Below are 24,519 nucleotides of genomic sequence, written 5' to 3' on the forward strand. Positions count from 1 at the left end.
AGCGGACCCAAGTTTGGGTTGAGTAGATATATGTCAAGCTACATTTTTACTTTCTACCACAAAGGTTGAGTATATAACAATTAAGTTGAAGAGATGAGTTGAGTTGACACATCATGAGTGCTCCAAACCCATGTTAACTAACATTCTTCGTCTCCATTGAGTGACTTGAGTAAATCGCTCAAATGGTGGTTAATCATAGAGCGGGCTTATACTTTTGATCGCTATCATTGTGAAATAGATTTTAATACAATATATCACAAAATTATGTCCTTTAGCTTTAGAACAAAATACAATATTTTTTGAAATTTACAAAAGATTTGCAAATTTAGAATAAAAAAATTAAAAAAAATTAATCGACTTCTAGATCCTTAATCATGCATAATATTTAAGAAAAATTTTTGGAACACTTGCCAAAAGTTATGTTAAAATTTGAATTATGAACGCATTTTAACCATCCATTTCTTTTTATCTATTTATTCAAAAATAATTGTCCTAAAAAATTTGTCATACAAGAAGATAAAAAAAATATTTGTGTACATACTAATAGTTTTATACGAAGGATATTAAATGACATGAAGTTGGTTGTATATACCCACATCATTCTTGTAGATTTCAAATTTATGTGACATCGCACTTACTCCAATTTTTTTAAAATTAAAGACATTTACAATAATATCACTTGAATATGAAAAGTAAAGATACTTGCACATTTCAATACACTTTATATTTATGTCATATTATACTCAATGGAGCGGGTTTATATTTTTCATTGTTATCATTATTGAAATTGATTTTAGTATTACTTGAATAGAAACTAATATTATCTTAAGTTATAGTTGAATTTTTATGTTATCCCTATACATCTTTTTAGATCGAGATTTGATGAATCAACAATCACATAACCACGAATACTTTAATCATCAAATCTCTTTCATAAAGATAATTTTTTGTTTTCCTCGAATAATAATTTTAGGTTAGGATGTTTGTTCAATAGTTACTCCCAAATATTTCAAAAAACTTCTTTAGGAAAAACTTAAAATAATGAACTCACAAGATCTCTTTTTTAGCTTTATATCGATATACAATATTCTTTTAAATCTGCTTAAAATACATTCCAATTTAAAATTAATAAAAAATAAAAAAACTCATCAACTTCTTGATATTTGTGTACATATTAGAAGTTTTATACTTAGGACGTTAAATGAATGAAATTGATTATATAGGCCCAAATCATTCTTGCACATTTCAATACACTTTATGTGACATAATACTTAGTCCAATTTTATTAAGAGTGACATTAACAATATCTCTTGAATATGTAAAATAAAGAAACTTATCGATATTTAAAAATTAGTAAAAGATAATCCAATAAAAGTAATGAATGCATGACTTATTTTATTATTTTTATACAAATCAGTTATAAATAGCATAATTTGTTTACTTTACCAAATATACATCTATAATTTCATAAAGCGGTAAATTTAGTACTCTAGCATAACTCGCTCCAAATGCCATAAACATATAAAGGAGAAACAATGACCATTCCAAGCTACCAAGCTTCTGTGCCATTTCGTCATTCTGTCTTACATTTGCTTTTAAAATTTTAAACTTTAAAATGCCTTTTGTATTTTTTTATAATCCACCATTCATGTGTATATGACGTTCTATTTATGGAAAGTTCTAAATGTGGAAACTTTTAACAAGACAAAATATGGCATGGACAAGGTGACTGGGTAAGAAGAAGTGCAAAAAAAAATTATATATTTGAAAATTTTCGAGCAAGATAAATAATGACAATGGGACTGACTAACAAAATCTCAAAGTTCAATTTCAAAAGATAGAACAAAAATGTAAAATACTGTTATTTAATAAATATATTCACATTAAATAATAATATTTATGTTTTATAAAGTATAAGATAATATTTTAAAAATATATAAATAACCCTATAGTTTATAAAATATAAAATACTATTATTTAGTATATATATTTAGATTAAATAAAATAGTTACAAATGTTTAAAATATTATCCTATATTTTGTAAAATAAAAAGTACTATTATTTAATAATTATATTCACGATAAATTAATTATTAGAAATATGTATAAAATACGGTTGATAAGCATTATCTACAATCCATTTTTAACTAAGTACATCCCACTTTAAACAAACCCCAACTAAAAACATACAATTATGAGTACACACTAATTTGTGTTTTTTGAAGTACACTCCAACCACTTATGCTCCATCACCAAGGTCTCAACCACCTCCATCAACCTTACTAATCATTCTAGTGCACTACTCACAGTGCACTTCATGCCTAGCTTATTCATCACCGTATGCAACTCGTTCAACGATATCAATCCGTTCTTGTCAAGATCGTACAAGTCGAACGCATCCTTTATCTCTATGTTCATATCAAGACTGTCAGCACTATAAAATTTTGTGAATTTATTGATATCTATGTGTCTATCCTCGTCCTCGTCGATGTCCTGCATTATGAGCATGTCTTGATCTATTGAGGTCTTGGAGTCGAGTGCTCGTAGGAGGTCTCCCCATCGCCATTCTCGTCAAATTTGATGAAGATCTTCTTTATATCTGAATTACTTGCCATTGAAGAATAATCAGAGGAAACCAAAGAGGAAGGAAAGAAAGTAATAACGAGACTTGATTTATTATTGTAAGCCTAGTTATGGGTATATATATACACACACGTATATGTGAGTACTGTTAATGATTATGACTCGGATTGTGTGTCCTATTATCATATGTTATACTTTGTAATAACAAAGTCCTTTGATTATTTGCAGGCAATGAAGATCAAGAAGAACAAGAAGAAGAAAGAGAAGAAGTAGAGAGGAAGAAGATGAGAGAAAATGTTGTAAACTTCATAGATTCAAAAGTGCTTGTACAACAGCTACAAAGGAGCCTAAATAGAAGAACAAGTACTGACTGCAACATTACTAAGACAAGACATATGAAAACTAAACTAATTAAATATGTATTGGGCTATAGATACCCAACTAGCTCATACAGAGAAAATAGGCCCAATAGAAAGCACCAAACTATTACAAACTTAATAAGCCCAAAAACAAAATAACAGAAGCCTTCAAGATGAAGGCCCATGCTGGTAAGGGCACAAGACTAACTCTGAATCATCCTCTGACCGAGATGACCTGCAAGGAAGCTGAAGGTGGAGAGTAGCAGCGCAGACATCATGGATTCTCTCATCATAAGGAAACACATTAAGAATCAATGATGTGTTTTGTTAATGGATTCTTATCCTACAGGTAGAAATCATATAATTCCAAAATTTAGAAAGTGAATTGGCTACATAACACCCTTGTAGTATCTTGATGCCAATTACAATTTATATTGATATTGGCAATAAGTGTAGGGAAAAATCTGAACATTTTAAAGTAATATTTTAAATTTTCCTTTTTTTTTATAACCTGGAAAATCCCTTGCCTAACAATCACTTTGTAACCCCTGAGCCAGATCTAAATCCTGAATCGCACCCCATTATGTAACAAGTCTGACTAGGCACGGGCTTAAGCCCCACGGCCCTATGAGGAAATACCATAGAGAAATATGCTATTAGTTGGAATTGAACCTTGGACACAATTGCGCCTAACCCATCGGATTGCCGACTAAGTCAACTTAAATTTTCGTTCTAACATCCACATTTGCAGAAATATTAAGAATGATAGAGAAATAAAAATGGAGTATGAACACCCACAATCACAACATAAGAAGTACAAAGAAAACTCTAATAATTGGAGAAGATCAGGGTTATTGTTAAAGATAACAAGAGAAAATTCACTATGTGAAAAATCGTTATAACCAGACTCTCAATTTTACTCTCTCAAACCATCTCTCAAGCTTGTGCTCACCTTTTTTTTTTCTTTCTCAAAGTCGTTTGTTACGTTGTTTTGCGCCAAAAACAGTAACAAGTAACAACAACGAACAACACCGCTTTGGTTGTCGGCAAGAGTGATAAAAAACATTGCAAAACGACACCGTTTATGAAGCCCAATCTTGAATCTTCCACTGCAATGCGTTCCAAACTCAGAACCAGTAGAAGTCCAGAACGGTGAGCTTGGGCATTTCACGCATCAATGCACGAAAACAATTTGATTTCTGAAAGAGAGAAAAATGGATTTGGTTTCAACTTCTTGTTTTAAACTTCCTGGATTTTCCCTTCCGCCGCGAATAACCGCCGGGTCGTCGAGTTATTCGCTCTCGCCATGCAAGTTCTTCTTCTTCTGCCCGATATCCAGAGCAAGTTTTTCGCATATCCCGAACAAGTGCTCGAGAATTTATGCCAAGAAGAGAAAACTAGAGCCGGACATGGTCCTCGAGCAGACGATTGTTGAAGAAGTGTTTAAGGACGATGAAGACGCAGACGAGGTTCTTCTAGATGACTTTGAAAATGGTAACAGAAAATGCATCTGCTTCTCTGCTCCCTCTAATTCTCTCTTTTCATTGCGTTTGATATGATTTGATAGCTTAAGTTGTTTTATGTGCTTTCATTTCTTTCTTCCTTCTTTTTTTTAATTCAGTTTTTTTCAATATTTTCTCAGCGATGAAACAAAATTACTGATATACCTTCTGTAAAGATAATTACGATTTAGGAGATCAAATTAACTATGATTCTCCGAGAAAAAAATTGTTAGGTTTCATGTTGGCAAAACCATAGTCACTGTGCTTTCATGAAATGTCACCTATTTTTCAATTACTGGAGTAAGTTTTATGATGTTTGTTTTTTTTCCCCTCTTATTGAAAAATTTAGTCATATATTAATCTTATAGAAATTTATCGGGTGAATTAAACGTGCTTAGATGAATTACTGGAGGATGATGATGGTGATTTTGAGGACGAGTATCTGTCGAGTGAGGGTGAGCTCTACGTATGTTTTCTGAATTTTTACCTTTGATTTTCGTTTGTTCTTTATTAGAGTTGAAAGTTTTTTAGGACCTGTTCTCTTTTTGGAATTATGTATCTTAGCCTCTGTGTTCTGAAGGTTGGAGATGGAGGTGAGGGAGGTGGGATTTCCCTGGCTGGTACATGGTGGGATAAAGAAGCATTGGCAATAGCTGAAGAGGTTGCTCTGTCCTTTAATGGTGACTTGGGAATATATGCCTTCAGGACATTGTCAAATTCTATTATTAAAGTGCGGATTGAGAAGCTTTCAAATAGGTAAGCGTGTAGTGAGACATTTTTTTTGGAAATTAGACATAGATGATATCCAGTCTGACAGGATTTGTTGTTAATATAGATGCTGGATGTACCACATGTGTATGTGATGGGACGAACTGCTAAAAACATAATTGACATCTTGCGTCAACTGGTCCCAGCAATGCCTTTATGCAATTTCAATTATGGTTTCCCAATCAAGTGTGACTAGGTATTCATTATGCTATCACTAATCTAGGACTGATCTGCTGTTTATACACATACATAGTGAAATAGATGCTTTTATATTCTTCTTCCCAATACATAGATTTGTGATTCTGAAGTAACTTGTATCTTCAAATGGGTTATTGACTTCAGAAATGGACAATTTGGTATTAGATCAAGTTTAAACAGATATCCTTGGTCCCTGAAAAAGTTGGTAACCTGGGGATCCAGTTGGTATATATTTGAAGACAAGAGTATCTTCTGTTAGTGTCCGTTTCATCTCTTACAGAAAATTTAATTTTCGTTCCCACCTTGAACTGAAGAAAATGGTGCTTTTTAGGTAATGGGCGCAGTTTGTAAATGTTCACACTTTTTGAACAGATCTTATTTTGAAATGCCACTTGTAAGAGATGTCTTCTAAAGGACTCCTAAATATCTGTTTTTATTCTCCCAATAACTTATATGAAGTTCAGTCTATGCTTTGGTTGCTGCATTGAAGTGGAATTTTTTTTATGAAGGCAAGTGGATGTGAGTCGAGGAAAGGCAGATGTACTTAGCCTTATCCCCGCAAGCGGAGATGTTTTTATGACTTCCTGTAATCTATGGGTTACAACAGAGCAATTCTACCACTGGTGGCATATGTTGGAATGAAGGAATTTTTTTTATAATATAACAAAATATAAACAACTCCCGTGCGCAAGCTCGCATAGTAGGCGGGGTTGGGACATGCAGGATGTGTGCAGATCTTATCATCACATAATATGTGGAGAGGTGGTTTCTAAGAATCGAACCTGTAACCTTTAGGTTGCACCTATATAACTATACCATTGGGCCATATGTTCGTTTGTTTTTTCTATAATTATAATATTTTACTTTATTGCTAGCTAGAAAATTTAATGATTACTAAAGCTTTTTCGAAATTGGAAGATTCATGGATAACAAATGTGCATATTGCTGCATCAGCTATTATTTACTGTCTTCATTTTGGATTCTATGTTATGCTTTGTCGATTTTTACGTGTTCTCTCTCTCTCTCTCTCTCTCAAAGAAATCTTATAAAATTTGTATATTCATGAAATGTATAAGCAATGTGCTTGATGTGGTATTCTTTTTGGAAAGTCATTTGACATGATATAATGCAGGTCTGGGTCCCCTAATATGGAAGATATTGAAGCCTTCTCTAAATCTTATAGAGCACGATTGAATGACGCTGAGCTTACCAAAAGTGTTCCTACTGATCTATCACTGGAGGTATATTTTATGTCTTTGCTTTACCCCTAGTATAGTTCCTATTAGTATGTGAGAGCTTATGTTATAACCTAATTCCAGTTTTATGATTTGTGCTTTATCATCAATAAGTTGACATTTTAACTGTCAGTATATCACCTTTCTTGCTTGCTTCTTTTCTCTGTTGATTTCTTAATTTGATTAATATTCCTTTTAAAATGCAAAACCGTTGGTAAATGTTATATAAAAGTGAAAGGCAAATGATTGTTCACAATAGCCTAGGGCAATATATATTAAGACCACTAAACATTAGACGTGGTTGGTCGCTTTGATGCGAAAGCAGCTATATATATTTTACTTGTCTTAACTTCAGGGTCTGAAGTTTTGTTTTCTGCCTTAGGTGTCATCTCCTGGACTTGAAAGGATAGTTCGGATTCCACAAGATCTTGATAGGTTCAAGGATCGGCATATGTATGTGAAATATGTCAGTGAAGTAACTACAACAGGCTCACCTTTAGAAAGTGATGGTGTTCTTAGGCTTGTTTCTTTTGACGTGGAAAATAAATGTTGCACCTGGGGTTTGGCAGACATAAAAGTAAACAGGGAAAAAGCTGGGAAGGGAAGACCGCTTAACAAAAAGCAACGAGAGTGGCGTTTGGATACGACATTTGATTCCTTACGTTTAGTCCGACTGTATTCTGAGTTTTAAATGTGCCTCTTTCCCCCATCCCCCATGTTTGTTTCAAGATAATCTATGACAGTTTGAAAGTAAAAGGTGTATGCTAATATCATAGGTTAGGTAAGTATATCACCACCCTCAGTGTAGTCTCTGGAACATCAATTTGTTATTACAAAAAGGTATTGCACTGCATGGAAGGTAGAAGGATGATGTTACAGTCTGAATCTACGAATTTGAGAGAAAATTGTCGCAGATCTTGATTGCAATCCCTTCCTGTGATTGCATCAAGGTTGTGAGTTTTGTTTTGGTTTTCTATGACTGGATAGTGATTCTCTGGGGAAGGACTAATTTCATAGCATTCTGACTTGGACTAAGACAGAGCTGAGGTAATGTTTATCCTGGTAATGGTGTTGTTTGAAAAATGTGTAAATTCGGTAAGCTCTTGAATGGGTTAAAAGTTAAATCATTGTTAATATTGTTTTTTTGACCATGCTTGGTGGTTGCAAGGTGCAAGAGTGAACCATACTGTGAGGCTAATCATCTTATCAAATTGGAGTCCTGGTTAATATTTCTATGTTGGTCTTATTGAATTACAGTGGCCTGCCCATGCCTTTTGATGTTTATCACTTTACCTTGCTTTTTTTGAAATCTTCTTAAAAAGTTCAATTTTGACAAGCAGACTCTTTTTATTCTCCCGGCGGCCTTTGTTTCTTTCTAGAATTTTTTGCTTTAATTTTGACCATTACATTTTTTTGATGCTGTGGAAACACTACATGGTAGCTCAAATTAAATTTCGATTATATTGTTTGTGTCGTTTCTGCTCTTACATTGTGGGCCTTGTGGCTATTGTTATTTGGATCATTCGAAGAATAGAGAGGACAATATTCTTTTGCTCTGCGAAATATTCTTTTTACGGTTATTTTTGTCATATTCTTGATAGAAAAACTTTGCCATGTCTTTCCTTTGTTTAGCTTGTGTGCAAAACAAACTCTTTGTGGGTGTTTGCAGTTTTAAAAAATAAGGTAGGAATTTAATGATTGCAACAAAATTGGTAAGAAAAGGGGATTTTCCAGGCGTGTAGTCATTTTTCTCAAGACAGTGTTTGCTTCCATGAAATGATTGTACTAGGTTACAACAAATCCGTCTCTAAGATACAGTGAACAAGGTTGTCAAAATCGCGATACGATCTTGCGATCCTAGATAAGCAAAATGATTGGATTGTCTAAAAATAGTATTTTCTGATCTTATCACTTGACCTTACGATCCGATTTTACGATCTTATGATTTTACAAAATGTGTTCTTTTTTAGTTTTCTTATTAATTTAGGTGGTCATGATTTTGAGAAATGGAGGACAAAATAATGAAATTGTTAAAGGTAGTGTTAAGGATAGTGATTGTGGAGAGTATTCTACGGCTCCAGAAATTTGAATTTTAGTAATTGTTCTTTTGATGATATTGATTTTAATGACCATGTTGATAAAGACATTGATAAAAAATAATGAAAAAGATAACGTTGGAAATGAGGGCAATCTTGATGCAAAGTTTATCTAGAATTGAAATTATAAAATACAAGTTCCAACTTGCAACATAATTATTGTAGTTCATATTTGTATTTTACTTTTCGTGCTTTGCTCCACAAAACAAGACAGAGTCGTCTTGAACAAACTCAAGTGTTCGGACACCTTCCCTAGGTATCCGGACACTTACTTCACAAATTGAAACAGAAGCTTAACCAAAAGAATTGAAGAGGCTAAGGTGTTCGGACACCTTCAATAGCTGTCCGGACACCTGTCGCAGTCTAGCAATTTCTGCATAGAATTTTCAAGGGCATTTCGGGCAAATCTTGATTGTAACCAATATGGGACAACTTTGTAAGGGTAGATAGGTATTTTAACTTATAAAAAGAGGGTAAAAACCATAAGAGAAAGGTTTTTCCTCATTCATTCTAAGCCACTGTTGTTGTAGGAGTAGGTAGAATAGCTTTCTCTCTCTAGGTTTTGTTTGTTGTTTGTGATTCATCTATTTGATTTTATGTAAACACTTATTTAGATGACAATAAATTTGTTGTTTATCACCAAAATCATGAGTGGATAGTTCTCTTCTCTAATTTCTAATCCCGAAGGGTGACTATCTCTCTTTAGGTTTTCTTTGTTGTTTTTTATTCATCTCTTTTATTTTGTGTAAACATTTATTTAGATGACAATAAATTTGTTGTTTATCACCAAAATAACGAGTGGGTAGTTCTCTTCTCTAGTTTCTACTCCCGAAGGGTGGATGCAAGTTTCGATTACTCAAGGTATGTCTAAAGAGTCGTAGCTTCCTCTTTTTTATTTTGTCATAGTTGTGTATTTGAGTGCATGAGAATAAAATATTTATTGTGTTTTTGGATTGTATAGTTTAGAGATTCAATTTAATAAGTTTGATTAGGAATTGTTTGATATGTGCCACGACCTTGTCCATATAGAGTCAGCGATGAGAACATGGGCTTGAAGTGGGAGCAATGTGGGAGTGGTTTATGTAGTTTATTTGTACAGTTATTGTACAGAGTATGTGGTGGTTTATCAATTCGTGTCTAACTGTCCTATTGCAGTTATTTCATTGTGAGATATTTCACTAGGTTGTAAAGCTATATATGTGGTTGAACAATGGAATAAAAGATGTGTAGTTAATTGTTAAGCGAACTCCCTCTCTTCTTCCTTTTACTTTCTTCTTTTACAATCCAAATTCCTTCGTATCAGTGGTATCGGAGCTAGTTCGAGCATGGGTACACGTGGGAAGTCCAAAGCTGAATTTCACAATGATGTTAACGAGATCTTAGCCAGGCACGATTCAAGCTTCGATCAGGTCAACTTTGCCTTACAAGTAGTGTTAATCGAGCTACAAGCTTTACGAACCTCACGAATCCCAAATACTAGCCATCCTGAAATCAACCCTTTTGCCCCAGAAGCATCCTCACACCCACACACCTCCCTCTCCAACCTCCAAAATGACCACCCTCACCAACATCTCAAATTGTGTTTTTCAAAATTTAATAGAGACGACCCAATCGGCCGGATTCACAAGGCAGAGAAATATTTTGAGTTCAAAAGTATTGTACAAGATCAATGGGTTCCTTTGGCCTCCTTCCACTTAGAAGGTGATATCGCCTTACAATGGCATAGGTGATTGAAGAAATTCCACGGACCACTTACATGGGAAGAACTCATCAAGGCATCACTACTTAGGTTCAGACCAACTGACTATGAGGATTCGGCGGAAGCTCTAACCCCCTCAAGCAGACTACAATTGTGGCAGCATATCAATAAGCTTTTGAAAAGCTCTCACCTAGTTGACGGGTTGCCAAAGAGTTTCTTAATTGGTTGTTTCATTGTCGAATTGCGTGATGACATCCACATTGATGTTAAAATTAAACAACCCCATATCCTAGCAGAGGCAATAGGAGTGGCTCGGTTAATAGAAGAGCGGATCCTCTTTCAGAAGAAGGCAACCCAGCGTCAGCACATCGGGCATCGCCTAACACCGTAGCTAGTTTTTTAGGGCCTTCAGCAACCTAGTGTCTCAATCCAAGCTCGAATACTCCATTAGTGTCATTCCGCCAAAATCACCAGTCAGTAGGAGCGAGAACGCCGAGAGAATGGGCTATGTTACTATTCTGATGAGAAATTCACCCCAGGCCATCGTTGTGAAAGACCGTAATTGTTTATGATTGAAGATTCAACCCCCATAGGCCCTGAATAGGCCGAAAGCGAACAACCAGAAAATGAAAGCATGAAGTAGCTGTACCTGAGATCTCATTCCATGCAATTGTTGGTGCTGAACACCAACAAATCATATGTGTCATCGGCAAACTGAAAAACAAGAGTGTCACGGTGTTAATCGATGGAGGAAACACTCATAACTTCATTGACCAGTCTCTAGTCTCCAAGTTCAGACTGTTAGTGACTCGGGACAAGAAATTCCAAGTTATGAACCGGGAGAAGATAGATTGTGCAGGGCAATGTCAAGCGCTCACCCTCAACATTCAAGTGCTTCCCATTACCATCGATTATTATTACATTCGCCCCGCTGTGGCCTTCCAATTGGTGTTGGGAGTGCAATGGCTTGAAACTCTAGGGCCCATTGAGATGGATTACAAACAGCTCTCCATGACCTTCAAATTGGAAGGCCTTAACCACACTTTCCAATGAATGAGGAAGGGCGGCATCAAAGTTTTGTCAGAGAAGGACTTCAATGGCTTACAAGGTACTGAGGTTTTTTTTTTTTTTTTTTTTTTGCAGATAATTCCTTCTAACAATTGCTGCCCACCAAGTTTCTACCCACCAAAAATGAGCCGCCTCCTTGTTAAATTTTCCCAAGTATTTGAAGCTCCCACCAGCTAGCCTCTAAGATGGTCACATGATCATAAGATTCCACAACAACCAAATGCAGAGCCAGTGAGTGAGACCATATCGGTACCCTTACTATCAGAAAACCTAGATAGAGAAGATGGTCAGGGTTGATAAGGCCAAGTAACAGCCCATTCTCGTCACCAATTGTATTGGTGAAGAAGGCAGATGAAACTTGGTGGTTCTGCATAGACTACCGGACTTTGAACAACATCACGGTCAAGAATAAGTACCCGATACCTGTGATTGATAAGCTGTTGGATGAACTCCACGGAGCCAAATATTATTCCAAAATGGATTTGTGGTTTGGATATCACCAATTCTGGGTGCACGAAGATGACATTCTGAAAATAGCTTTCTGGATGCACGAAGGACATTACGAGTTCATTGTCATACCCTTTGGACTCACAAGCGCGCCAGCAATCTTCTAGAGCCTTATGAATGATCTATTTCGGCCTTATCTTTATTTTGATTTTTTTTTATGACATTTAGGTGTATTCAAAGTCCTGGCAAGATCATCTCACACATTTACAAACTATTCTGAAAATTTTCAACTAACAGTCTATTTGCAAAAGAGTGAAAATGTCGATTGATGTTTTACAGGTTGAGTACTTGGGCCATGTTGTATCGAAACCAGAAGTGTCTATTGATCCAACGGTAAAAGGTGTTCGTGAGTTTCTCGACCTAGCAGGCTACTATCGGAAGTTCATCTGTAACTTTCGTTGTATGACAACCCCTTTGACCCTACTTCTGTCCAAGAGAGGGTTTCAATAGGATGAGGAAGCAGAGATAGCCTTCACACAACTGAAGGAGGCATTGACTAACCCACCAATTTTATGCCTGCCCAAATTCATTGAACGTTTTGTGATCGAATGTGATGCTAGTAGTATTGGCGTTGGCACAATTCTTTCCTAGCACAATCACCCAGTCGCATTTTTTTGTGAAGCACTAAAAGGGTCAGCATTGACACTATCCACCTATAAGAATGAGATGTTGGCGATTGTTAAGACAATCAAGAAATGACACCTATATCTTCTTGGGAAGCCATTTTACAGTCCGCATGGACTAGAAAAGTCAGAAGTACCTATTGGAACAAAAAATCACTACACCAACACAAACTCGATGGCAACCAAAGATATTGGGTTATGACTATTGTAATACCCGGATTTTGTCCAGGTCGATTTTTTACCGAGTTTTTGTTGTGCACGCATATACATTTTTTTGGTGTATTTGGTTCAAATTTTCTTTTTAACTAGTTGCATGCCCGCGCTTCGCGCGGCACATATTTTGATAGGAAAATAGAGATGTGTAAGAATTTTCCAATACTTTGTTAACATGAAGAGTAGTAGAGTAGAGTTTTAATTGTAGAAAATAGAGATGTTTGTGAGATGAAGTTGAAGATAAAATATGTACAATACCTTTTTTTTAGTTTGCTAAGAAAAAATTTTTTCTAATAGGGTATAAGAAATTTGATTCATAAGAAATAAGTATGTTAAGAGTTTATCAATTTTTATTTGTGTCGTTAGTATCTACAAAGTGTTATAGGTCACCAAAGCATGTTTATGAGACAATATTGTATGGTTGGTACAACATTCTCTATAAAGTGGCATTCAATATCGAGAAATACAATGTAGCATAAGTTTTGAAATTATATTTTTAGAATAAGATTCTTAATATTTTTAGAATAAGATTTTTGAAATGTTATGTATGACTGGTAGATTTATACCTATAATCACTTTGACCTTCAACAACTCATTGAATTCTATCATGCTTTTCTGTCACCACTTACATGTTCCAATACCAAATGGGCTGAATTTACTTACACATTAGAACAATATAGCGTGAGAAAAACCTCTCATGTTGTGTATATTGCAATCCAAACAGACTACTAAACCTGACCAAACTCTAAACATGCACAATACATCAATTAAATACTACAAAAACACACAAAATACATAAAAAAAACACATAAAATGATAAAAACACACAAAAATAATGATAAGAACACAAAAAAATTCTCACAAAATGATGATAATTAATGCCAAAAACATACAAAATGTTTTCAAACTAAATACTACAAAGGAATTTCATTAATTGAGTAATATCAAAAGCCTCTCATAATTAATAATACATGACCTTAGTGAAGCTGAAACAATATCAAACTACTTCCATGAAACATTAAATCCCCATTATGGGTCTTAAAGTTTTTCAATATATTTTAATTTTTTCTTTTGTCCTTTACATTTTTGTTTTTTTAAATTAATTCTCATCACTCAAGTTGTCTATCATTCCTTTTTATCAAGTTTAATTAGAATGTGTAGGCTTTTTAGTAGAGGCGTCCACGTGGCACCAAGAATTAAGGAGAAGCCTTGTGGATCCTCAGTTATATATATATAAATTGATGATTGATGATTGATTTCTCTTAACCAATTCTCAAATAAAGTCCAATTCCCAAGCAAAAAACATCCAAAGCCCAATTTAATTCAACCTAACTCAATCCATGTTAAGAGTCCAAATCTTGACATCTCACAAAAATCCAAGCCCAATTGTCAAATAACAAATGCCCAAAACTCAATTTTTAAACCCAAGTCAAGAGCCTAAACCCCAATCCATCAAGCCCACAATTGCAAACCCTCAAACCCATAACCTTAAAAACTCTAAGAGGCCTTAGCCTAATATAAATAGAGATCAAAAAGAGAGGGAAAAAGTGGTTGCAGACATATTAGAGGGATAGAGAGAGGAGGCAGCTCGTGAAGAGAAAACACAGAAAGAGAAAAAAAGAGAGGGGGAGTCGGCTAAATAGAGAGAAAAAGGAGAAAGTTTGAACGTGAGAAACAAAAGGAGACGGGTTTTCGTGTGATAAGAGTGGAGGGGCTAGGTCTTCAAAAATGGAGATAAAAAGGAAAGAAGAAGCTGTTGGTTGAATGAAGAAAAAAGAGAAAAAGTGGTCTTCGGGAGTTATAAGAAAAAGGGAGGAAAAAGGCAAAGGAAAAAAACAAAAGAAAAGAGAGGAAGGAGAAGAAAACAAAAGAAACCAGAGAAAGGAAATCAACATTTTTAGTGTAATTTCTCTATTCCTTCTTTGGCTTTTCTTTTTTTAATTGAAGCTTGTGCTACTTTCTGCTTTAATGGAATGACTTGGAATCCTTTCTCTCTTGAGTTCTCTGCTATGTTTCACGTGCAATTTGTGTTGTTCGTAGCTTTGAAATTTGTGTTGGCTTTGATCATATTTTCTTTGTTTCATTTGATTCGGTCTCATCATTCGTGGGATTTTTGTCCCCGTATAGATGAGAACCCTACCCACGGCAATAAGATCCCGAATCCGTAAACTCTTTCCTTCATGGGATTCTGGCTCCGTATAGAAAGAGCTTCTATTTTGGAGTCGGGCTTGTCGGGAGGTTGGATTATTTTTGGTTCCCTCCTTCGGGGGATTCTGTCCCCATATAGGAGGAACACTGCCACCACTTTTGATTTATGAGTCTATTTTTTTAGCCAACACTTTATTTGTATTTGTTTTATTTTTCGTTTGATCAGAATAGCTGCCATCTGAACAAAAATGGTTTTCATTACCCACTCGAGAAAAATGATTTTAGTCAAAATGATTATTATTAAATTCAAAAGTGTGACATCCAAAATAAATTTTCTAAAAAAATATCTTTTTTACAAAAGTTTTGTAAGTTCCTTCTTCATGGTATTGTGTACCCGTATAAGAGGAATTTTTGAAAAAATAAATTTTCAAAGATATTTTCGGTTGAATTTTTGTAAGCTCGTTCTTCGTGATATTCTATACCTATACGGGAGGAGCTTTCCAAAAATCAATTTTTAAAGATACATTTGTTTGAATTTTTGTAAACTTCTCTCTCATAGTATTCTGTACCTGTATGGGTGAAGTTTCCAGAAATCAATCTTTAAGAAAAATCAAAAATATATTAGCCCTTGTCCAAGTGTTGGTAATCGCGTGAACGGGTGTTGTGGGGTGCTAATACCTTCCACACACTCAATCGACCCCCAAACCCAATTTTCTAATTGTAGATCAGTATTTTAAAAGGTGGTCAATTGCACCTCCAAAACAGTTGGTGATGACTTCATTGTTTTTTGTAAGTCCGCCCGCGTCGTGATTCCGGTTGTGACAACTGACGACTTCACTGGGGATACTTAAGGGTCAAGCCAAGTCTGCTTGGACAAGGGCTAATTTGTTTCTTTTATTTTTATTTTTATTTGTATATATGTTTCATTCTTTTATTTGTATATTCTATTCTCATGACTTTGGAGTTTAATGGTTTGTTCATTTTGTAGCATTTCATGGACATTTGTTATATACAGATTTAGGCAAGCGTACAGCAAGGGTTTGGTTGGTAAAATCTCTTGCACACACTGTGAACCTTCCTACCACACTTACACACACATAGGCCCCCACCCAGGCTTCACTTTGGATAGGACAATATGGGTAGTAGGTACATCCTCACTAGACTAAACTCCCCCAATGAGTTGGGGGAGGAACCCTGTTACCTTATGGGACTACAGGGGAACCTTGTCCAGAACCTCGCACGATATATAGAACCATGATTATACAGCTTAGAGTTAGGACACCGAGAAGATATCTCTTACCCTTACTGTTACTCTGTCCATTTTATTTTTGACACATTTTATTTATTTATTTATTGCTATGCCGTTATGCTGTCAAAATTTTCCTTGTTATGTACAGTTTAATTTCATTTCTATATACTTGATGACGGTTACTAACCACGTTTGCTTCTTGGTGTTTTTTTTTTCATTATCATTCATACAGAGAGGCACATACTTGTGGTTTGGCACCAGTATTATTGACATCACTTCTTTTCGAAAGAAAAAAAAGGCACAAAGAAGAGAAAAAAAAAGGAGATTGTATTTGAAAAATGATGTTAACAGAAGGATGTTTGTTATAATACTATTTTCAAACCACAAAGCCCAACAAAAAAAATAAGTTTTATTTTATTTTGAAAAAGAAAAATAATAATGATGGTGAATGATGACCAATTGATAAATATTTTGTTCTCGCTACAAAAAATACTTACATCATTGAACATCACAACCCACATCACTCATACCACACACGCCTGAGAACTAAAGTAATGGAGGAGATGAATCAAAAAATGATACAGATGCAGGAACAATGGAACAAGACAGATTGGCCCATGAGCAAAGGGCAGCTGAGATGAGAGATCAGATAGAATCTTTGATTCGACAGTTGGCTGCGAAAGGGAAAGAGCCAATGGAAGAGCACAGCTCTTTAAAGAAGACATCCATCCTAGAGACCCCATCTGGCCTCCCCAGAGACACCTCTGAAAAATTCCAACAGTCGGGCCATGTGGCAACTATTTATCCATGGGACCCATATAAGTTTATGCCAACCTCTTCTGTCAATTCTACTAGTGATTTACCTAGCCAGGAATTTCCATATGACAATATGTACCACTCTAGGCCACCCCTTCCAAGTCTAGGACTGACTTTCGACAACAAGGAATTTGAAAAGAAGAAAATAGCATTGCCAATGACAGAGGATCCACTAGAGGTTGTTAAGAAGTTAGAAAGCAAGTTACGTTTCATTAATGGATTTGAGACATCCAAAGTGCTAGACTAGCAAAGTTTAAGCCTAGTAAAAGACCTAAAAGTTCCGACAAAGTTCAAGATGCCATTTTTTCAAACTTATGATGGGAGAAGTATGCCAATGGATCACCTTACCATGTATTGTCAGCGTATACACCCGTATCTTGGCAATGAAAAGTTGCTCATCCATTGCTTTCAAGACAGCCTTGATGAATCTTCAAGAAGATGGTTTAATAGTCTGAATCCAGCAAAAGTTAGCACTTGGAAGGATTTGACGGAGTCTTTCATGACTAAATACAAGCACAACCAAGATACAACACCCATCAGATATGACTTGTAGAATACTATCATGAAAGAAGGGGAAGACTTCAGAGAATACATTATACGGTGGAGAGAACTAGTAGCACAAATAGTCCCAACTATACCTGAGAAGGAACTTGTCAGTTTATTCATAGATGCACTTCCAGACCCTTACCCTCTTTTCTTGGCCAGTGCAGGACATGACATGGACGATGTAATCCAGGCTGGGGTTGAAAACAAATAAATTTGAAATACATGCCATCACCTTTCAATCTCCTCAGCCTGTTTATCCCTCATATGCACCTCCCTCAGCTTCATATAACCCTCCTCCACAATTCCAACAACCAAACCAAGCACCATATTATCCCCCGTACCAGCAGAGACCACACAACCCTGGCTACCAAACTTCCCACAACAACTTCCAGAATCGAAACCCAAGGCCCACAAGACCAATTAAACAGTTTGATCCAATTCCCATAACCTATACCGAATGTTTCACCTTGTTGAGAGGTCAAGGCCAAATATCTCCAGTTTTAGGGATACTCTATAACCCGCCTTACCTTGTCTGGTACAATCCCAATTTAACTTGTGAATATCATGGGGGTATACCCGGGCATTCCATTAATGAGTGCAGAGTCTTTAAAAGGGTTGTGCAAAGCATGAAAGATGCTGGATGGTTGAATTTTGAAGAGGTGAAGAAGCCTAATGTGAATGATAATCCTCTACCGAATCATGAAGATGGAGGTGCAAACATGATCGAAGAGATGGGAAAAGTTAAAATAATAGTTGCTGAAAGGGTCAGCATTGACACTATCCACCAATGAGAAGGAGATGTTGGCGATTGTTAAGACAATCAAGAAATGACACCCCTATCTTCTTGGGAAGCCATTTATAGTCCACATGGACTAGACAAGTCTGAAGTACCTACTGGAGCAAAAAATCAATACACCAACACAAACTCGATGGCTGCCAAAGCTACAGGGTTAAGACTATTGTAATACCCGGATTTTGTCCGGGTCGATTTTTTTACCGATTTTTTGTTGTGCACACATATATTATTTTTTCGTGTATTTGGTTCAATCTTTCCTTTCAATTTCTCTTAATCAATTTCAATAAAAATCCAATTCTCAAATAAAGTCCAATTCCCAAGCAAAAAACATCCAAAGCCAAATTTAATTGAACCCAACTCAATCCATGTTAAAAGTCCAAATCTTGACTTCTCACGAAAATCCAAGCCCAATTCTCAAATAATAAATGCCAAAACTCAATTTTTAAACCCAAGTCAAGGGCTCAAATCCCAATCCATGAAGCCCACAATTGCAAACCCTCAAGCTCATAACCTTAAAAACCCGAAGAGCACTTAGCCTAATATAAATAGAGACCAAAAAGAGAGGAAAAGGGGGGCTGCAAACAGATTAGAGGGATAGAGAGAGGAGGCAGCTTGTGAAGAAAAAGAAAACACAGAAAGAGAAAAAAAAAAAAGAGGGGGAGTTGGCTAAACAAAGAGAAAAAGGAGAAATTTTGAACGTGACAAACAAAAGGAGGTGGGTTTTCGTGTGATAAGAGTGGAGGGGCTGGGTCTTCAAAAATGGAGATAGAAAAAAGGAGAGAAGAAGCTGCTGGTTGAAGGAAGAAAAAAGAGGAAATGTGGTCTTCGGGATTGATAAGAAAAAGGGAGGAAAAAGGCAAAGGAAAAAAACAAAAGAAAAGAGGGAGGAAGGAGAAGAAAAAAAAAAACCAGAGAAAGGAAATCAACATTTTTAGTATAATTTCTCTATTCCTTCTTTGGCTTTTCTTTTTCTTCATTGAAGCTTGTGTTACTTTCTGCTTTAATGACTTGGAATCCTTTCTCTCTTGAGTTCTCTGCTATGTTTCACGTGCAATTTGTGTTGTTCGTAGCTTTGAAATTTGTGTCGGCTTTGATCATATTTTCTTTGTTTCATTTGATTCGGTCTCATCCTTCGTGGGATTTTTGTCCTCGTATAGGTGAGAACCCTACCCACGACAGTAAGATCCCGAATCCATAAACTCTTTCCTTCGTGGGATTCTGTCTCCATATAGGAAGAGCTTCTATTTTGGAGTTGACCTTGCCGGAAGGTTGAATTATTTTTTGTTCCCTCCTTCGTGGGATTCTGTCCCCATATAGGAGGAACACTGTGATGAATACCCACCCCGGCCCATAAGGCCCAAGGTAGAACTACAACCCAGAAAACCAGCTTACCAGGTGAGGGTGCCTTGGATCCTTATAAACTAGAGTTGGTAGCCCTATTTTTTCGATGTGGGATACTCATCAAACCACCCCCCTTGGACAACTGACGTCCACGGCGGCTACCTCGCCCTTCAGACGGCAGCCCTTTCCCGGACGGTAGCCCTCTCCGCAAACGTGACTCTCTCAATGAAAGCACCAATGATGAATACCCACCCCGGCCCATAAAGCCCAAGGTAGAACTACAACCCAGAAAACCGGTTTACCAGGTGAGGGTGCCTTGGATCCTTATAAACTAGAGTTGGTAGCCCTATTTTTTTCGATGTGGGATACTCATCACACTGCCACCACTTTTGATTTATGAGTCTATTTTTTTAGCCAACACTTTATTTGTATCTGTTTTATTTTTCTTTTGATCGGAATAGTTGCCATACGAACAAAAATGGTTTTCACCACCCACTCGAGAAAAATGATTTTAGTCAAAATGATTAGTGTTAAATTCAAAAGTGGGACATCCAAAATAAATTTTCTAAGAAAAAACTTTTTAACAAAAGTTTTGTAAGCTCCTTCTTCGTGGTATTATGTACCCATATAGGAGGAATTTTTGAAAAAATAAATTTTCAAAGATATTTTTGGTTGAATTTTTATAAGCTCATTCTTTTTGGTATTCTGTACCCGTACAAGAGGAGCTTTCCAAAAATCAATTTTAAAAAATACCTTTGTTTGAATTTTTGTAAACTTCTCTCTCATGGTATTCTATACCCGTATGGGTGAAGTTTCCATAAACTAATTTTCAAGAAAAATAAACAATATATTAGCCCTTGTCCAAGTGTTGGTAACCGCGTGAGCAAGTGTTGTGGGTGCTAATAACTTCGTCACACTTAATCGACCCCCAAACCCAATTTTCTAATTGTAGACCAGTATTTTAAAAGGTGGTCAATTGCACCCCCAAAACAGCTGGTGGTGACTTCATTGTTTTTTATAGGTCCACCCACGTCACGATTTCGGTTGCGACAACTATGAAATTGAGTACAAAAAAGGAGTGGAAAATCAAGGTGCGGATTCCTCACAGGTAGTTGAATTCCAATTTTTATCAATTTTTATACCACATACAGATTGGTGGCCCATATTACAGAAATAGGATCAGGAGAACTTCTTTTATGAAGAGTTAAGCTAGAAGAGTCCCTCCCACTCAGACTACCAATTACTTCAATGGGATAGAGTGTGGTTCAAAAGAGATAAAGTCTATTTGAGTTCTACTTCAAGCTTAATTCCTCATATTATTATCAATTGTCACTCCTCCCCAGTCAGTGGTCACTTTGGCTTTCACAAAACTTTCTCCCGTATAGAGCAAAGTTTCTTTTGGTCTACTATGCATCAGATGGTGAAGGAATTCCTCCAACAATGCGATGTTTGTAAAAGGTATCAGACTGACTATATGAAACCAGCGGGCTTGCTTCAGTCGCTGCCAGTTCCTACCCAAATATGGACTGTTGTTTCGATGAACTTCATTAAAGGGTTACTCGCTTCTAATGGATGCACTACCATCATGGAAACAGTCAATCGCCTATCTAACTATGCACACTTCATTGCCTTGAGGCACCAATTCACCGTCGTGACTGTCGCCAATGTGGTCCGATTACATGGAATTCCTACATTAATTGTCAGTGACCGATACAAGGTATTCATCAGCTTCTTGTGGTGTGCACTATTCCAGTTATAGGGCACCAAATTGTGTATGAGTCTGAGTTACCATCCCCAATCGGATGGCCATACCGAAATAGTCAACAGTACTTTGGAACAATATCTACGATGCTTTGCTGGTGACCAGCCACTGAAGTGGCTTCCCTGGGCCAAATTTGGCAACAACACCTCAGTCCACTCTTCCACCACGATTACCCCTTTTGAAGCTTTCTATGGCATTCCACCTCCAAGTCTACTGACTTATATACCCGACGCTTCACTCGTCCAAGTGGTAGATGAGTACCTACGTGATTAGGACGCCATTCTACGTGAACTGCGACATAATATTTTGTTAGCTCAACATCGAATGAAGAGTCAAGCTGATAAACATCGACATGAGGTCTCTTTCATTATGGCAATTATGTGTATTTGAAACTACAACCATATCTTTCGATGGCTTTTCGAGGTTCCATGAAGCTTGCCACCCCATTTCTTTGGTCCCTACAAAATCCTAGAAAAAGTGAGCCCCGTAGCTTATAAGCTGGCTTTACCTCCAGGCTCTCAAATCCACAACGTATTTCATGTCAATTTATTGTGAAGGCACTTGGGGCCGGTCACTACTAGTTCTGTTCAATTGACTCCTGTCTCAGATACCTCCACCATCCTCCCACAACCTGAGTCAATCTTAGATTGACGAGTGATTCGCAAAGGTAAATATTGTCCTAAGTCTAAAATCTTGGTGAAATGGGTTGTGCCTCGACAGAAGATGCGACACAGGAGAATGAGTGACGCTTTAAAAGATTGTATCCTGATTTCATCCTTGTGGACAAGTATCCTTAAGTTAGGGGGGAATGATATATGCCACGACCTTGTCCATGTAGAGTTAGCGATGGGAACATGGGCTTGAAGTGGGAGCAACGTGGGAGTGGTTTTGTAGTTTATTTGTACAGTTATTTATGTAGTTATTGTATAGAATATGTGGTGGTTCATCAATTGGTGTCTAAGTGTCCTGTTACAGTTATTTCATTGTGAGATATTCCACTAGGTTGTAAAGCTATATATGTGGTTGAACAATTGAATAAAAGGTGTGCAATTAATTGTTCAACAAAACTCCCTCTCTTCTTCCTCTTACTTTCTTCTTTTGCAACCCAAATTCCTTCGAATCATTGTTAATTCCCAATGCATGGTTTTCTCAATTGATTGAATTTTCATTGCATAACTATTAATTGTGTGTATTGATGATGTGATTTTGTTGAATTTATGAAATATGCATGGTAGAGTAATGGTTAATTGGTCTTTGAGTATGAAACTAGGGTGCTAGCAATGTCGAGCCCCAAAGAGAAACATTAATCCATAAGAATAGGTGCCTACCCCTTTGTGTTCGTTGTAGACCAAGAGGCCTGATGGCCTCCATGTAGGAATCAAAGTCTTCATGTCTAATTTCCTTTGCATATGCATAGTTAATCGTATCGCACAATGCATTGTGTATGATTTTGCATGTTTGCAATTATACCTTGAGCATGAAAAATGAGTATGCACCTGAAGGAATTAGATGTTAGAGCTTTTAGTTAATCGATTTATTTACTATTACTTTAGTTTGATACTTGTTCACATGCTTACCGAGCTCTTTTTCGCACTTTATTTGTTATTCTTTGCATTTAGCTCTTTAGTTAGTTGCTTGCATTCATCCACCAAAATTGCATTTGTCTCCCTATGGATTCAACCCCGGACTCCCGGATTTTATTACTTACCAACTACCCTACACTTGGGGTAAGTACACACACGCATATTTTTGTGTCGGTAGTAACTTTTTTTTTCCTTGGCGACAAAAGTCTCTCTCCTTTTTCACGCACTCCGTCTCTTTCTCCCTCTCTGTTTCCTCTCCAAGTTCTAGAGTTTTCAAAATAAGTGAGACTAGTTGAAAAGACTTCTAGTGCATTATTTGATGTTACGGAACTGGCGGACAAGTTCAAAGAGATTTTGGACTTGGTCAAAGTTAATCTCTAGAGTTTGAGATTTTGTTGGAGAAGACAACATGAGGGACGATATTCACAAGCAAGAATGAAGAGTTTTAGATGGACTACTATGTTTTTTACTGTTTGTGACGTTCAACTTTGATATTTGTGAAGTTTGGCTCAATGTTGAAGTTTTTTGATTGCCCTTCTCTGAGAAAGCCACGGACTGACTTTTTTTTTTATTTGTCAAATCATAGTTCTATTAGGTTTTTAAGTTCGAATTAGGGTTTCCTTCTCTTATGTTTCGTGTAATCTATATAAGAGTTAAGGTTTGTGCAACTTTCTTGGAGTGAGACAGAGTCGCCTAGAGGTTTGAGAGTGTGAGAGTCCGAGAGAAAGGGATTTGGGTTAGTTCTTGATTTCAATAGCTCATCTCTTTTGTAAATCTTATGTTGATTGTGTTGTTTTTCTCAGTTTTAATTGCTCTATTGTCGTGTTGATTTATCTGTCAATAAGGAGAGTGGGTCTAATTTCTCAAGAATTTGTATCAGAGCTCCAGGATTCGATTTCTTAAGCGATTAAAGTTTCCTTGGAGCAGATATGTTAGGGGTGAAAGTAGACATCGAGAAGTTTGATGGGAGAATGAATTTTGGCTTATGACAAGTCAAGGATGTACTAATACAATTCGGGTTACACAAAGGGGTCGGAGAGGTGTGGATTAGGAAGCACTGACTCGGATGAGGGGATGGGAGGATTCACAAAACCTCAAAGAATCCTGTATTTGAGTGCAGGGGGACTCGGCAAATAAAAAATATTTATATAGTATATTATATACAGGTCAAACTCTTTTTGTTCATTAAGTATATTATAGATAATATATAATACATATATTATCAAACTTTTTTCTGTCCCATACTCCCAAGTCCCATCCCATCAAGTATATTATATATAATATAGTATATAGTATATTAAATTTTATAATGTAGTTGATAGTGTGATACAACTGGTTTCCTCTCCACTTTCTTACGGAGTTACAGGCCAAAACTTCTTAAAATCCAAACAATTTGACCTGGTTGTTCGATCTGCCTCTCTCATCATC

At 36.4% G+C, this 24,519-nt stretch overlaps 1 protein-coding gene across 1 annotated transcript; it reads left to right on the plus strand.

Annotated features, from left to right (window-relative positions):
- The first annotated feature begins 4,029 nt into the window (after positions 1-4,029).
- Positions 4,030-7,554, plus strand: LOC120016298. The gene is made up of 5 exons (XM_038869002.1): positions 4,030-4,435; positions 4,842-4,909; positions 5,024-5,199; positions 6,542-6,650; positions 7,027-7,554. Exons 1-5 carry the CDS (start codon positions 4,156-4,158, stop codon positions 7,333-7,335), a joined length of 942 nt encoding a protein of 313 aa, XP_038724930.1. The 5' UTR covers positions 4,030-4,155; the 3' UTR covers positions 7,336-7,554.
- The last annotated feature ends 16,965 nt before the right edge of the window (positions 7,555-24,519 follow it).

The sequence above is a fragment of the Tripterygium wilfordii genome, chromosome 15 (assembly GCF_013401445.1).
Source record: "Tripterygium wilfordii isolate XIE 37 chromosome 15, ASM1340144v1, whole genome shotgun sequence".
Classification (NCBI taxonomy): domain Eukaryota; kingdom Viridiplantae; phylum Streptophyta; class Magnoliopsida; order Celastrales; family Celastraceae; genus Tripterygium; species Tripterygium wilfordii.